The following is a 15046-nucleotide window of genomic DNA, read 5'->3' on the forward strand; positions in this document are numbered from 1 at the left end:
AAAGAATACGAGAACAGTGTGACTTATTTGATCTTTTTGTTTATAGTTTCGTTCTTGTTGCATTTGATTTGTTTGCACTTATTTGGTGGATCACTTGATGGTTATGTAACTTTAAAAGACGTAAAAGACAATAGCAACCAGACGATCTCCGCATTAAGCACAACCAAGTAAAGTCTAATTTGTAAAACAGAGAATTAACCGTGTGGCACAACATACATATCTCTCATGAAGAAGTCTCGCTTCCAGCCAAGATACTAAAAGACAAGTCCATGGGTACACTAGAAGTTTATAGGCATCATGTTCTTCAAGTTCTCATCAGTCTCCAATGGCAGCACTTGTGCAACCTAACCCTCCCATTTAAGAGAATTATTGCACACCAGGGAAAACCAAGTAATTTAAATTTGCAAAAAAAAATCTGCTTTAATGATTCGTTGCCTCTCATGAATGAGGAAGCTTTGATGGAGCTCAAGCTCTGTTAAAAACCAGATGATGGTTCTGATGTTTGGGGAGGTGGTGTCTGTGGTTGTGTCGGGCCTGACGGGGGTAGTCTTGGTCTGGCATACTCGGCAAAAATAACCCATCCATCGAGAAACTGCAGCCAAATATAACAATGAGAAGATGATCAAGCGGGAAGGGTTGATACGTGGTCAATAAATGATATTGGAATTGCCAAATATAAGTGACCTTAAAGTCATGAATATTTAGTTGCAGCAAGGTGAACCAATGAGGATAGCTAACAATTCATGTTGCATTGACTCAATTATTAGGATCCATTATGGTTGGGTCTCTGTATGTGATGCATAATGTTTGCAACTGACTCTTAAAAATAATATTATGTACATCAATTCTGCTAATAAACTAAGCAAATTCTGCATGTTGCATAATAAAGGGTTAACATAGGTTGAACGCAAGAACCAACATGCCAACTCACCTTGCCGTCCATGCCTTTTATGCCTTCTGCTGCTTCTTCTAATGTTGCATACCTCACAAACCCAAACCCTTTGGAAAATCCAGAAATGCGGTCAGTCACAACCCTAGCTGCAGAAAGTGAAGATAAACTGTTGAATTAGCATCTTATAGATATGATCTCATAAAATTTACTTTCAAAAAGAAAAACATACCATAGACTATTTGCCCAAACTTTGAAAAAGCTTCTCTGAGTCCTTCCGACGTTGTTCGCTTGCTAAGTCCTGCAAATCACTCCTTTGCAAACAGTCAGAGTATAAAAGTTGCAGAGCAAGACACCATCAGACATAAGAACAACAGCACAGAAACAAGGAAACGCACTAAAAGCCAACAAGCCAGCTAAAAACAAGCTGCACAAACAAATTGCAAAGAAACAAGATAAAGGAATACAAAGTTATGTGGACGCTTAACATCTGTCAAGCAGAAAAATTTATGAAGGTCCCAAGTGAAATATGATGCAACTACATATCATTCAATTTCTTCAATGGTTTAAATCTGCTTACATCATTTGTTAATCAAAATACATCAAACCACCCTATGCCCAAAACCTCCTTCCACACGATGAATGGTAAGTTTCCTAGAACAAGCAATTTAAGTACATTGTATCACCCTATGTTCAAACTTCCAATTTCTACTTCTAGACAAAGCTGAACCTTGCTTTTGGATGTTGTGATTCAATAACATAATGAATATATACATTTTCATCAGAACGTCCCTCTGTGTTGAAGTTTCATCATACACATCATAGATTGACATGACAACTAACATTTCTCATGCTGATACAACCATAAAACCTGGATCAAGTATCAACATGACCAATGATTTAAAAAGGGGCCCAAGCACTCGCCTATGCACTCTAGTGAGGCAAGGTCTGAGTGCCTCAGACAGAAGCTAGGTGACGCGCTTTAGTGAAGTGCTGCTTGGGCACTCGCCCAAGCGTCGAGGCGCTTAGGGTGAGTGCCCGATTGAATGTAAGCAATCAAACTAGATGGCCAACTCTGGTTCGATCGAACCAACTAAACATTATAGTAAAACCATGCCCCTCCCCTCGGCCCTCGCACGAGACCCCCGAATCCTAATTCACCACCCCGAGTCACCTCTGGTCCCACTGAAGGTAGTCGTCGCCATCGTTGCTGCTGCTGTCCGCAAATGCATCTACTATCACTATCCTTGTCCAAAGGTTCCTCCATCATCGTCGCCCTCTCCTTCGCCACGTTCCACTCGATGACTCCTTCCCCACATTCCACTATTGTTGACTCCTTTTCTCACCCTATTTAGCACTACTATTATGGTTACATCTCAGGTGTTAAAGAATTGCAAACATATACAAGACTATTGACGAAGGTAAAAATGAGTGCAAAAATCTCAAGTTTATCTCCTGCCATTGGTGAAGAGGAAACCTATTTTGATGTAGATGAATAAGAGAAAGAGAAATATGATGATAGAATGACGATGTTAATTATGATGATGATTGAATTTGATGTAAAGTTTTATTGTTTTGAGTCTTTTGACATTTTTGTAATTAGAAAATGGATAATGTGACTTGGTACTTTAGATCTTTTCAATTTAATTTCGTATTTTTATTTATTTTATCATATTTATTCATTATATTATATTTTTTATATTTTAATATTTTAAACCATCTTGCTTTGCTCGGGTGGGTGCCTAAGCGAGAGCCTAGTGCCTTGATCGTTTTGGGATCTTGACGTATTTTGGTACCTAGTGCTTTTAAAAACACTAAACATTACTAAGCTGGACGGTAGGTGAGCATCTGAATCACCCTCCCCCTCCTAATTTTATGCCACTAACATATCTTTTGTGTAAAGAATATGCTATATAACTGGTTAGAGGTCAGTCAATGAGTAATATTTTCACACGATCTTACATGAAATACATTGAATGGATATCGAAACCAATATTTCACCAGAATCCATCATTCACAATGCATCAATCAGATAATAATGACACATTGAATTGATCATCCCTAATTGCTTTCTTAAATCCAACAATGTTTATATCATGTAACATAAACATGTATACAACATTCTAGACTAAAGTAATTCTTTACAATTGTGAACTCAAAGGAATGATGCACTTGAATTGCCAATTTCATATATCTACGTGTTCCAACATAGAGGCTTCAAAGTTTTTCCTCAAGTCTTGTTTTCTTTGTTTCTACAAGAATATTTCACACAATCTTTAGAAACCACTAGCTTTTGAAACAAAACACATTTTTTAACAAAAATTAGTTTGAATAAAGTATATTCATGGCCATCAAATTCTCCAACCAATAGTGTCCGCTAACAAAGACAATCCCTAGTCATCATATTTAAGGCACTTGCTATCCTCTAGTTGTAGTGTATTCAGCAAGTACCCTGAATTAACAATGTCGGCTATGTCAACATTGACACTAGGCTGCTTACTAACCATTCATATAGTCAATTGTTATCTTTTACACATGGTAGAACTGCCGAATGATAAGTATCACTAGCTAACTGTTAACTAGTTACAGTGACACCTTAAAGAATTACCCGACTTTATTACATTATCATGTAACTTAGCTAAATATGGGCAGAACTGGCAGGGCACATCATGCCTCAAGCTGGGCGTTGCCATATTACCCCTTGCCACCTACAGAAACTCGAACATGTTTCTGCTCCAGTGATTTGAAGAAGATAACTTCTCTACAAAGTTGATTACTAAAATTGTTTTTGTCTAACCATCCTTTTATTTGGCTTCCAACACATAAGGTGCTTCTACAGAAATGTTTAAATAGGAGCTTCTTCAATATCTGTTATAATGAAAGAAATGTATTTAACTCTTGCAAATAAAATAAAAAAACTTGAAACAATTGCATCAATTTTCTTAAAGCAATAGTAGGTTTTCTTGGTCCTAAAACATTTCATTTCCTCAAACCAATGAAGCTTGTGGACGACAACCAACAATCAAAATCAATCCTCTCATGTTACCTTTGTTACAGCTCAAACCTAGATTCAACGAACTGTCATAAATGCGAGTCTTTCATAGATCAGTTTCGTATACACAAGCCGCAAAAGTAGGGAAAAGAGTCTTCGACTAGTTTCTGGAAGAAGGGCAAAGATAAACCACTCAACCGCACAACAACCAAGAAACTTAAGCACTCATAATCGAGTTACTATGATCAACAGCAAGAAGAGTTAAAGCCCCCATATTATCCCGGAACATCGAATCGTAAAACAGAAAGAACCCTAGTTGCATAGAAGACGGAGAATAGAAGACATAAAAGAAGAGGAGAGGAAAGGATAAACCAGGGTCTCGCCTGAGATAAAGAGGTTAGTGGAAGGCTCCGCAGGCGGGGCAGCGGCAGCTGGAGTCGGGGGCGTGAAGGCGGAGATGGAGAAGAGGCGCCGGAATCCGGATCGCATCGCCGCCATCGCTCCACTGTCGCTCCCGGTCCGATGAGTGGCCCGCCTCAGATGATCCCACCTCGCCCTTTATAGCAAGGGCAGCGAAAGCGTCGACCGCCTCTTTTACCCACGTCAATTTACTAAATCGCCCCCATCAAAACTCCGGTCGACGGGGCGATTTGCTAAATTGCCCCGTCTATGTTATTCATAATATATACATATGTATATGTATATATACATATGTATATGTATATATACATATGTATATATATACAAAAAAATACTGCTTTTGACGGAATAGATGTGGTTTTATATGCAAATTAATTATGAATGAATATATTAGCAGGTGAGTTCATAGGCACTTTTTGGGTACATCCAAACACACACAGTAGAAGGATTATTTAGTGGTAGCATCTCAATCTATCTATGCTCTCTTGAGTAGGACAACTAAGATTGCTGCAATTGCCAGAGCCATGAAGGATGCACCCGTAGCAAAGTTAACTGATGGCCTACAGTCTTCATGGCTAGTCTTTGTGTTGGTTGAACTGGAAGCTCCTGAAGTCCCCAAAAGTTCTTGAAGGAAGCTGGATATATTGCTCATTGTTTCCACCACTTTATGCTTAACATCATGCACAAAGTCCGCGATTACCGATCTTCCTGTTGCTTCAGCTGTCGAAGAAACTAAAGATACATCACAAGTTCATTTCAAGTTGATATGTTAATAGAAGTGAATGCACACTCACTTGACATGTAAGTTCTGTAGAATTCCATGACTTTCTCATTCTTCATTATGGCATCCCAAACATTCTTGTTGGAAGCAAGCTAAGCAACAACACCCTGCACAAAGAACCATATAAATGAATTGCAAGTCACCGAAAATTCATGGATGTTTAATTCAAACAATTAAACAGAACTAAAAATGTCGGAGAAAAGAAATATGGAATTGGTGATATCACAAAGCACATTCAGATCCTTACGAGAACATTCTCTAGACAGATATTCCATCTGAGCAGATAGTAAATCTGATTTAATTTATCATAAATTCCACCATTGGTAATGTTTCAACAGTATGACAACATAAAAATCTACAAACAAAATCCATAAGCAAGTTACAATTCTTCTAATGATAAAAGGTTGAATCCTCGGGCTCATTGTTACAATCCCAGCTGGATGACTTCTTAAAGTTAAATGACTTCTATGTTATTAGTCTGTCTTGCACATTGTGATTGACTAGGTTTCTGAATATTTCACTTGCGATTTGAAACCTCGACTTGGTGGCAAGAAATAGATACTGGTGTCCACTTTTGTGCCAAATAACAATAAATTAAGTTAAACATTATGCCACAATTAGCAAGGAAATTGTGGACATGCATCAGTTTGATGCAACAGATGTTCTCTTTAATTGAGCATTTGGAAGATTTTATAGAATTACACTACAAGCTTGATCACTTCTTTCTCTATAGAATAACTTCTTCAAGGAAGAACTAGTGCCTGCATACTGAAAGGAGACACTTGCAGCCACCCAAAAAAAGAGATTTAGGTTAAGTAATTCATGTTTGATACTAAACATACAAACGTCTAACTAATAGATACATAATCCTAAATAAATACATCATGAGTTCAAGTGCAGAATTGAAACTCTGTAAAATGTGTTCTTGATTATCTTAAAAAAGCAAAGCACAATTCTGTGCCATTAGAAGACTTCAGACAATGCTCGATTTACTTCTTGGACAAAATGTATACACAAAATTTAGGTGGAAAGGCAACTGGTCCAAAATTTAAAGTGAAAAATCATCATTAACCCTTACAAACCAACAGAAGCAAATATAGAGTGCACTATTAAATTTAGTTCAGTACATTATAAAACCAATGATTTCTAACTAAGTCTGTATTAAACTCCTTGACATGCCCTTACAAATTAACAGAACTAAGACTGCATTTAACTAAGTGTGCATCAGACTAAGTTTGGACTAAACTGCATTAATTAATTAACAGAAGTAAAATAAAAGAGTGTTTCCAAAAAATAGGTTGACATGCCTTCTTTGAATGTATCAAATATAAAATATTGCCTTTTTCACAAGCTCGAGCATATTAATTCATAGATAACACATCTCAAAGTTTGAATGACTGTCCATGGAAGACCTACGAATGCTACAGTTGACAAGGTGAATCAATCAGAATAAGTGGTGTGAGAAGAAAAGAGACAAAGGAGACAATAAAAAGAGATTGACTGCTCTTGATTTAACTAGTGATATTGCCTAAAAAAACTCAATTGTTAAAAAAAAACATGAAGCTGATCCAAACAGTTACGACATTGTGGAATGTTGTTCAATATCATTGATTACCATTTACAATCTCTTAAAATCTCTCAATATATGTTATGTAGTACTCAAAATATTTCAGTCATATTAACACAGCTACCCTATCATTCAGTGTAAAACACTTTTATATTCTATGCAATAAATTAACAGATAATCACAAAAATGCTCAAGGACAACAAAATCCATCACCAAGTTCATGCAGAAGTGCATCATAAATTCCTAATATTGTTGCATTCTTTTGAACCTGAACTTCCGGACTTCCTTGCAGCAGTGAAAATTCTCGAACAACATGTCCCTGCATTGATGGAATAATCCCTGAGGCTTCATGGTGGGCAGACATATGAGGAACTTCTGTAGCAGGGAAATTGGTGCTTGGAGAGAAATACACTCTGCAATAAAATCAAACAATTAGTAGACTATACTTACCAGAGAGGACCCTAAAATAGTTGTCTACATCCCTTTCATTCATCAACGCTTATCTCCAATTTACTGGTCATTCTTGCACTAAGCAATACATTTAAACCTGCAATCATTTAGGGAAATTTCATGCCCTGTATGCTGTTGTCACAAGAGCTTAACCATGTGAATTATCACATACTGCATAGATTGAGCCACTGATATCAATCAAATTAGATGCAAACCCTAGAGGAAATTTCCGTGGCTAAAACGTCGAAATTGAAGCGAAGCAGTGTCAATTGTGTTAAAAGGAGAATCTTTATCAGGTTTATTTGAAAGAGGGACGGGAGACGAAGCTTACTTCTCGATGGTATCTTTCAGATTGGAAGTGGCCTCCTCCAGCGTCGGGATGGGCCCGAACACGAGCCTTGGGGCCGGATGCAGTGAATCGGGGGCGAACCCCTGCTACTCCTCCCCCCACCCACGCCGTGGAGATAGTAGCCGCCTCGTGGAGGCACTTTTCGGATGAGGTGATGGACATCGACGGCCCTCCTTCGGCTGCCGGCGGCACGGGGGAGGCGGTCAAAGAGGCCGGCTTGGGAGCCCTCCCGGCAGGCATCGCCGCACGGCCGGCGAGCGGGCCGACCGATCGGTAGCCGCCGAGGGACGCGGCCTTCCCGGCGGCCCTCATGGATCCTCCACCAATCTCCTTGAGACGCGCGCTCCCTCTCTCTCTCTCTCTTTCTCTTCCCGAGCCCTCTCCCTTTATACTCGGGGAAAAGGAAGAGCACCCCTTGATGTAACGACTAAAGACGCGACCAAGCATGCGAAGAGCGACGCGCTATCGAGGAAGCGAGAGTTCACGGCGGCGCGCCTTTCGGCGGACGCCGCGGCAGCCTGTCGTGAGCTGGGCTGTTGGGTGAGTCGGGGAACACCGAAGCATCTCCGGGTGGCTTCGTTCAGGGTTCGCCGAGGACACGACAGCGGAAGCCCGTGGGACAATGTTGGGCGTCCCATCGACGTGCCTGTGAGACGACAAAGTAGGTCATCAGTTACCGGCAATAGTAAACCGAATCGAAGAACAAGAATCTCCGGCGATTTAGGATGTTGAAACAGGGCAAGGAATCTTGCAATCTGGATCCCGCGATCCATCGGGCACGCCGTGGAACATCAAGATTCGACGACAGCTTCTGCAACATCTCTGCTGCATGATTCAAAATGCCATCAATCATCCATGGAAGAGAGAGAACAAAGAATTAGCTGCACGAAGGAGCTGACAACGCAGGAAGCTTCCATGTCTAAGATTAATAGATCGATGCACGATCATCGTCGAACAGAACATTGTTCACACAGAATAAATGCATGGAAGAGTCGCAAATCTAAGTTGGTGAGGAGACACTAAAGGTTTCTCCTTTTCGACAAACCGAAAGGTCGGAGCCGTCTGATCAAGAACTATTTTATTACCGGGGACCACGTGTCGGCGTCTGATAGACTCACGTGAGACTTCCAAGGTAGATCCAATGACTTATGTCCACCGACCACAGTGTTGCTGACCGCTCGATTAAGAAACGCGTCATCGTGATGCGTGCGCCTTTTCTTCGCTTCCCGAAGCAGTCGGTCTAATAACTAACTAAAATGGCGCACCCACCACCGCGGCGCCACCCAGTGCTCCTCTGTCATCAGCCATCCCCAGTTCCTTTCACATCCCGAGGATCCAGTTGTGCTTCCGCTGTCGCTTGTGGAGGCGGCCGTGTCTTTCTCTCTTGTCCACTGACCACCCTTCTCCAGACACTAAAATATGGAGCCAACCTGCTCAAGAGACCACCGTGGCGGAACCATCATGGATGATGCCACTGCCTGCCCTCGTTAAGAAAGGCCTCTACGAACCATTTCAGGACCTCTGTCCTTATATAAAGGCCTTGAAGCACTAAGCTCTCTCCCGCAAGATCTCCAGACCCGAAGCTCCTTGTTTCGGTACCGACGCATACTGCTCCAAGCCAATGGCTCGCTTGCTTCTCTTGGGCTTGCTAGTTCTGGATCTCGCGGCAACGCTAGCGGTGGCTAGGCCGACGCCGGCGGAGTCCAGAGTCACCGCACTGGATCTCGGCGGGCCTCACTCGGCCATTGCGCCATCCCAGAGCGCGAGCCCAGGCGTCGGGGAGTCGGGCGTCGCCGGCGCACCGGAGGGAGCGGCGCTCATCGGGAAGCGCCACCGACCCTTCGACAAGTCGATCGCCGGGGCGGAGGTGATACTCGGAGGGCTCGCCACCGCCATCTTCGCGGCAATCTTCGCCTACATTCGGGTCACCAGGAAGAGAAGCTCCGAGAACAAGGTGTGAGCTTGCAGTGGCTTTTACCTCCTTGTGAAGTGGGGGGGTGTCCGAAACAGAGGCATTAACACTCATGCAATGTTTCGATATGTATAGAAAGTGACAGACGAAATGATCTATAGAAACAATGAAACTATTTTTCATCCCTCGCATCGACAAAAACATGATAGAGTGATACTATTTCTGTGTGGAGTCCGCAGCAGCAAAATAAGGAGTTGTGAGGAAGGAAAAATAAAAATAAAACCGATAATAAGAGGGTATAAATATTTTATTATTTTAAAAAAGGATTATCAATAGTAAAAAAAGATTTTTAGAAACTAATAATTGATGCCAGCAAAGTGGAAGGAGGGCGGGGTGACTACCGAAACTACGGAGAAGTGCAGGAAGACGTGTTTGCAGAAGAAGAATAAGTTGAGCCAAAGACGCTTATTGAAATCGGGGACCAGATTGCTTCAGCTCAACAGTTTTAGAGGGGAAAGGAAAGTGTGTGGAGTCGAAGTCTGCGAGAAATTTCAATTTCCTTCGTGGAGAGGAAAGCAAAGGAAGGAGAAAGTTCAGATCGTTGAAGGTTGACGAAAAGGAAGCTGAAGACTAATGGCGAGGCTACCTCTGTACGCTATAACCCTCTTCTGTTGCTGTGTGCCTCAGATGACAGACTAACGCCCGGGGAATTCATCTCCCTGAACGAGACTTTGGTCTCCGATGGTGGAGCCTTTGCGTTAGGCTTCTTCTCGCCTACGAATTCCACTCAACAGTTTCAGTTCCCTCGGAGGGATATTGAGGAAAGTGTGGAGTCAAAGCCTGCGATAAATTTCAATTCGCTTCGTGCAGGGGGCGAAGGAACCGTAGCTTTGTACTTGGAGGAAGCTCAGATCGTTGAAGGTTGACAAAAAGGAATCTGAGGTTTACGAATAGGTGACTTGGGATTATCCCATATCATTGAACGAACGTTAGTATCGCATTGACGAGGTGGATGCATCCACGTATGGAAAGATCGGATGTTGTCTCCCATGAATGAAAATATTGTTGTCTCCCATGAATGAAAATATTATAGGTCGGATGAAGAACCTCGCATTTATTAAGAGGGTTGATAGGTGAATATTCCTACGATAACAAGCCCTCCTTTTAATGTAAAAAATATTAGGAAAAAAAATCGTTGATATCTTGATCAGCCTAACATGGTCTAGACTTATATGCAAAGAGCAGAAACACCAACCTCTTAAGGTATCACTTGCATAAAGACCAATATTAAAAGAGATTTTTCGATTCAATACCTTTGATACTAAGTTAGTAATCCGAAGTGTGTGAGTGCGGATGCGAGTGATAAAAAAAAGGTCATATTTGTTGAAGGTAGTATTCATATATAATCATAAAAAAAAATTTATGAGTATCTTTTTTAAGTTATAAAGGACAAGAAAAAAGTTTATGATTTTTTACTTTAAATATTTGTCCATGTAAATAAATTATCACTAGCGAAGCATTGGTTCGATTTTACAGCGTTGATTGGGGGCATCGAGGGCGATCCCAAGTTGGATCCAATGCTGCACGATAGAGGCCGAACGATGCAAGAGAGCGTGCGATGACGGTGCTGAACCTCTCGTTGGAGGAGATCGACAAGGGGCAGATCACAAAGAGCCATCTTGTCCTCGTCACATTGCCAATCAGATTTAATTAAGCTAAAACTACATCAAATCAAATAAAGAAATCACATCAATTATTCCATAACAAGTGAATTTTCTACATAACAGACCTCTGCTTGCTTGTTGGTGTCTCTGCTCAACGCATTTTGAGATGGGTGTCTAGCGTCCTTCTGCAGCTGTGACGGTCACGTTGTTGTAAGAACACACCTGGTCGGTGTCATCTGGTGGATGACCTGTATCTGGATTCAGGTTTCTTTGAATTGTAAAGATGGGCTGTTTGGGTGCTGCAGAGATTGTGGCTTCTTCGTTTTCCAGCATGAAAACAACTGAAGACATGGCTGGGCGATCACTGGGGCTGTCTTGCACGCACAGCAGGCCGACATGGATGCTTCGCACCACCTCCGCCCGAGCGCATGAGCAGGCAATCGATGGGTCGACGTAATCCTCTGCGTTGCCTTCGTTCCACAGTTGCCATGCCTGAATCATTGCAGGTCCAAAGTGAGCGGCAGAATCCATAGCTAAGCATCAACAGATGTGGGCGTCAACTCACGTAAGCCAGGAGATTAGGGGAGTCCATGGCGAGGGGAAAGCTGCTGTTCCGGAAGCCGCTCACGATCTCCAACAGCAGCACGCCGTAGCTGTAGACATCCGACTTCACGGAGAAGAGCCCTTCCATTGCGTACTCGGGAGACATGTAGCCACTGCAACGCACCTCACCACACATCAATGGCATTCATGGTTAATTAGCATCAACTCACTTCCGTGGACGATGATGAAGCTTACTTACTACGTTCCGACGACTCTGTCGGTGTTGGCTTCGTCCTGGTTGCCGCCAAAAATCTTTGCCAGGCCGAAATCAGACACCTTGGGGTTCATCTCTTCGTCGAGCAGAACGTTGCTGGCTTTAAGATCCCGGTGAATTATCCGTAGCCTCGAATCCTGGTGAAGATAGAGAAGCGCTCGAGCGATCCCCTTGATTATGTTGAATCGCTTCCCCCAGTCAAGCTCTGTTTTCTGTGTTGGATCTGCTCAAAGAGCTATCAGGCACAACGTATCTGGAATTCTCAGTGACTATAAGAAAGTGAAAGAGTATGACGAACCAAAGAGGAGGAAATCCAAGCTTTTGTTGGGCATGTACTCGTAGACCAGTAGCTTCTCTTCCCCATGGATACAGTAAGCAAGAAGCTTGACTAGGTTCCTGTGCTGTAACTTGGCAATCAAAATGACCTCATTTTTGAACTCCGACAAACCTTGCCTAGATCCTCTCAAGAGTCTTTTAACAGCAATCTCTTTTCCTCCTGGTAGGTTTCCCTGAAATTAGATTTTTTTTTTTTAGAAAAGAATCAACTTCATTGTCGTCATTGATATCCTTCATCATAGGATATCTAATGGACATCGAGGAATCCATCTGCTCACAAGGATGGTCATCACCTTTTCATCTTCTTTCTTGTACACAATATAAAGTAACATATATAGTGAGGTTGATGACAAAGGAATATTTGTAGTGAAGCTTTATATACCACAAGAAAAAATGAGGTCAAACACAATCAAGAATTCAACATTACGATAAATTCAGGTTTAATACTTACCTTGTAAACTATGCCAAAACCTCCTTTTCCCAGCTTATTTGACTCGGAGAAATTGTTTGTGGCCAAGAGTATGTTCTCAAAACCAATTAGCGGAAGTTCTGGACCTCGATGAGGCTGCCCTTCTATGAATTCGTTCGAGCCAGAGATGTTGTTTGCAAAATCTGTACTTGAGCTCAGATCACATAGTAGTTTTCCTTTCGTTTGATCCTTGAAGACACCTGGTTGGGCAGTTGAGTCAATTAAATTCTCATAGCTGATCAATTTGGTTCCTAAAACTTGTAGGGACACAACTTACCTAAACCCTCACTGAACTTCCATAAGATAAAGATGCAGGCCAAAGAAACGATAATCGCAGAAAGAGATACTATAATTACTATCCTCCGAGCCTTCGTCTTGCTGCCTGATGTTCCTGTTTACTGAAACAACTTCAGATGCATATTCTGAAACAAAGTTCGATAAGCATTGTCAAGTGAAAGCTCCTAAGAATTCAAGATGGTGCAGCATGTCTTATTATGACTGTAGGTCAGCCAGGACGATGCAGTGTTCAGGTTCATTACAGGAACTATGTGATCGTCTCAAAGGAAAATAAAATCCATTGTAGATAGCAGAAAGAATAGCAGCTATATGTCAGTGGAAAGCTCAGTTTCCTGCAGTGATCAATATGTATTCATGCTCCACAACCTCAACAAGACTACCCCATACTACCACCAGTGTTGCATTGAAGCAATAATATCCAAAAGGAAAGAGATAAAATGCATACCTAAACTGATATCCATTAGGCGCAAATAGAGATCCTCCCCACCACTGCTTAACATCTCAGTATCTATCAACTCTCCCACCCAAATCAAGCACCCTGAGATCGTTGAGTTTCCCGTGGTCACATCAGAATAAGCATAAGCCGTACAGGAACAATTGGTTAGGCATGCAGTTCTGCAGTCTCCGATGTTTCTGTTCCCAAGTAACACAACGTGGTCTGGCAATTTCATGCCTTCAACTCTCAGAAATCCATCTCCATCACCACACCTCAATGCCTTCTTTCTGATGCAACCAGCTGAGAATTTCCCATTCTCCCAGTCACTCTGAACCTTGGGCTTAAATCCTTCCATACATTTGCATGCTGGCACTGATTCAGTACTATCACAATACGCGAATTGACCGCACCATCCATATGTTTCGCACTTGTAATTTGGCACAGACGAGTACTTTGTCCAATTCTTGGAAGTCTTATTCCAACTCAGTAACTCAATCTGTCCTAAATAGTTTAATGTGTATCTAATATACAATGATGCATCTGAGACACTTAGTGTGATGTAGACCTCACCATCATATTCTAGCATTGTTAAGTATACCACAGAGGTGTTGATTGCTCGTGATCCGGTGAGCATATTCCCAGTCCACACTTGGCTTCTCCTGTAGAGCTTTGTCCCCGACCAAATCAGGGTCTGGATAGAAGTGCTGGAATTAATGCCAAGGGAGAAATTCCCTGGTGAGGGGTCGTTTGCGTCCTTCCAAGATGTAAAGTACCTGGCTGAGTGTTTGCGGTAATTGTATTGGATCTTCATACCTGGAACGAAGGTGTCCGTAGGATGATCAAAGCTCTGCCACAGTATATTATGACTGTTTGCTCTAAGAACTAGATTTCCTGAGTTGTACAGCACTGCCGCTGTGTCATTGCCTGGTGTGCCAAAGCCTGATAAATTTGATGACCAGAAGATGCCACCTTCTGAGTCCACGATGACGAGGTTGCTGTCATCAGAGATTCGAAGAGTCGCAGAGGAATCATTGATCGGCTTCTCTCTGTTGGCAACCCATATGACTGTCCTCTGAGGGATGTTGTACCAAACCCCGGCATAGAAATCACCAGTGGAATTTGTAGGAGAGAAGAAGCCGAACACAAATCCTCCAGCATCGGAGACCAAAGTCTCATTCAGGGAGATGAATTCCCCGGGAGTGAGTCTGTCATCTGAAGCACCAAGCTGTAGAAGAGATAGAGATGATACCAAGAAGATTACAACGTACGGTGGTAGCCTCACCATCAGTCTGCAGCTTCTTTTTGTGAACCTTTGTGCATTTGAGCTTCTTGCAAGTAGATAGCTAGGATTTCTTCTTTTCGCTTTCTTTCCTCTCTATGAAGGGACTCGAAACTGCTTGCAGATTTTTAACTCCATACTTTCAGAAGTGATCAAATTGTAGTTGGTGGGTGCTAACTTGCCCTGTTTTGTTCACACAGTTAGCCAGGTCTCAGAACATCAAACCACAGGATTGGCATCTTCGTTCTGCAAGAATCTCAAAATCTGACCATCAGATTGTCACAAGAAGACAGTGCAAGAAGAGTACATGACAAGCAAAATGACCCCTGCACCATGTCCTCACTTTGATCACAGCAGCCTTATTGGACTCTTCTCATAGCAGAGAAAG

General features: G+C 42.1%; 2 protein-coding genes and 1 long non-coding RNA gene across 5 annotated transcripts; all 3 read right to left on the reverse strand.

Annotated features, from left to right (window-relative positions):
* Positions 1-153: 153 nt before the first annotated feature.
* On the reverse strand, positions 154-4509 carry LOC135587199 (organelle RRM domain-containing protein 2, mitochondrial-like). The gene is made up of 4 exons (XM_065078320.1): positions 4265-4509; positions 1122-1190; positions 932-1038; positions 154-592 (listed from the first exon to the last, which is right to left on the reverse strand). The coding sequence occupies exons 1-4, from the start codon at positions 4377-4379 to the stop codon at positions 476-478; spliced, it is 408 nt and encodes a 135-aa protein (XP_064934392.1). The 5' UTR covers positions 4380-4509; the 3' UTR covers positions 154-475.
* Positions 4510-5039: 530 nt separating this feature from the next.
* Positions 5040-8460, reverse strand: LOC135587200 (uncharacterized). Its single transcript, XR_010475794.1, has 3 exons — positions 7431-8460; positions 6918-7062; positions 5040-5189 (listed from the first exon to the last, which is right to left on the reverse strand). It is a non-coding gene; the product is annotated as an uncharacterized LOC135587200 (long non-coding RNA).
* Positions 8461-11022: 2562 nt separating this feature from the next.
* Positions 11023-14888, reverse strand: LOC135587198 (G-type lectin S-receptor-like serine/threonine-protein kinase B120). 3 transcript variants are annotated; one of them, XM_065078316.1, is made up of 7 exons: positions 13389-14859; positions 12924-13037; positions 12629-12846; positions 12140-12350; positions 11827-12064; positions 11590-11740; positions 11023-11516 (listed from the first exon to the last, which is right to left on the reverse strand). In XM_065078316.1, the coding sequence occupies exons 1-7, from the start codon at positions 14662-14664 to the stop codon at positions 11199-11201; spliced, it is 2526 nt and encodes an 841-aa protein (XP_064934388.1). In that variant the 5' UTR covers positions 14665-14859; the 3' UTR covers positions 11023-11198. The 3 variants fall into 3 exon arrangements, with proteins under 3 accessions (XP_064934388.1, XP_064934391.1, XP_064934389.1); XM_065078319.1 differs by lacking the exon at positions 11023-11516 and having other exon boundaries at positions 11601-11740; positions 11823-12064; positions 13389-14888; XM_065078317.1 differs by lacking the exon at positions 11023-11516 and having other exon boundaries at positions 11611-11751; positions 13389-14888.
* Between the last annotated feature and the right edge of the window lie 158 nt (positions 14889-15046).

The sequence above is a fragment of the Musa acuminata genome, chromosome BXJ1-8 (genome assembly GCF_036884655.1).
Source record: "Musa acuminata AAA Group cultivar baxijiao chromosome BXJ1-8, Cavendish_Baxijiao_AAA, whole genome shotgun sequence".
NCBI lineage: Eukaryota > Viridiplantae > Streptophyta > Magnoliopsida > Zingiberales > Musaceae > Musa > Musa acuminata.

What these genes read in the sequence shown, in the direction of transcription:
- LOC135587199 (XM_065078320.1), bottom strand. Translation starts at nt 4,379, where the DNA reads ATGGCGGCGATGCGATCCGGATTCCGGCGCCTCTTCTCCATCTCCGCC. An exon ending in CACTAACCTCTTTATCTCAG is followed by an intron (nt 1,191 to 4,264) that starts GCGAGACCCTGG and finishes AGTGATTTGCAG; the next exon opens with GACTTAGCAAGCGAACAACG. An exon ending in TAAAAGGCATGGACGGCAAG is followed by an intron (nt 593 to 931) that starts GTGAGTTGGCAT and finishes ATTTGGCTGCAG; the next exon opens with TTTCTCGATGGATGGGTTAT.
- LOC135587198 (XM_065078316.1), bottom strand. Translation starts at nt 14,664, where the DNA reads ATGGTGAGGCTACCACCGTACGTTGTAATCTTCTTGGTATCATCTCTA. An exon ending in GTTTTGGCATAGTTTACAAG is followed by an intron (nt 12,351 to 12,628) that starts GTAAGTATTAAA and finishes ATCTAATTTCAG; the next exon opens with GGAAACCTACCAGGAGGAAA. An exon ending in CTTGGATTTCCTCCTCTTTG is followed by an intron (nt 12,065 to 12,139) that starts GTTCGTCATACT and finishes CTCTTTGAGCAG; the next exon opens with ATCCAACACAGAAAACAGAG.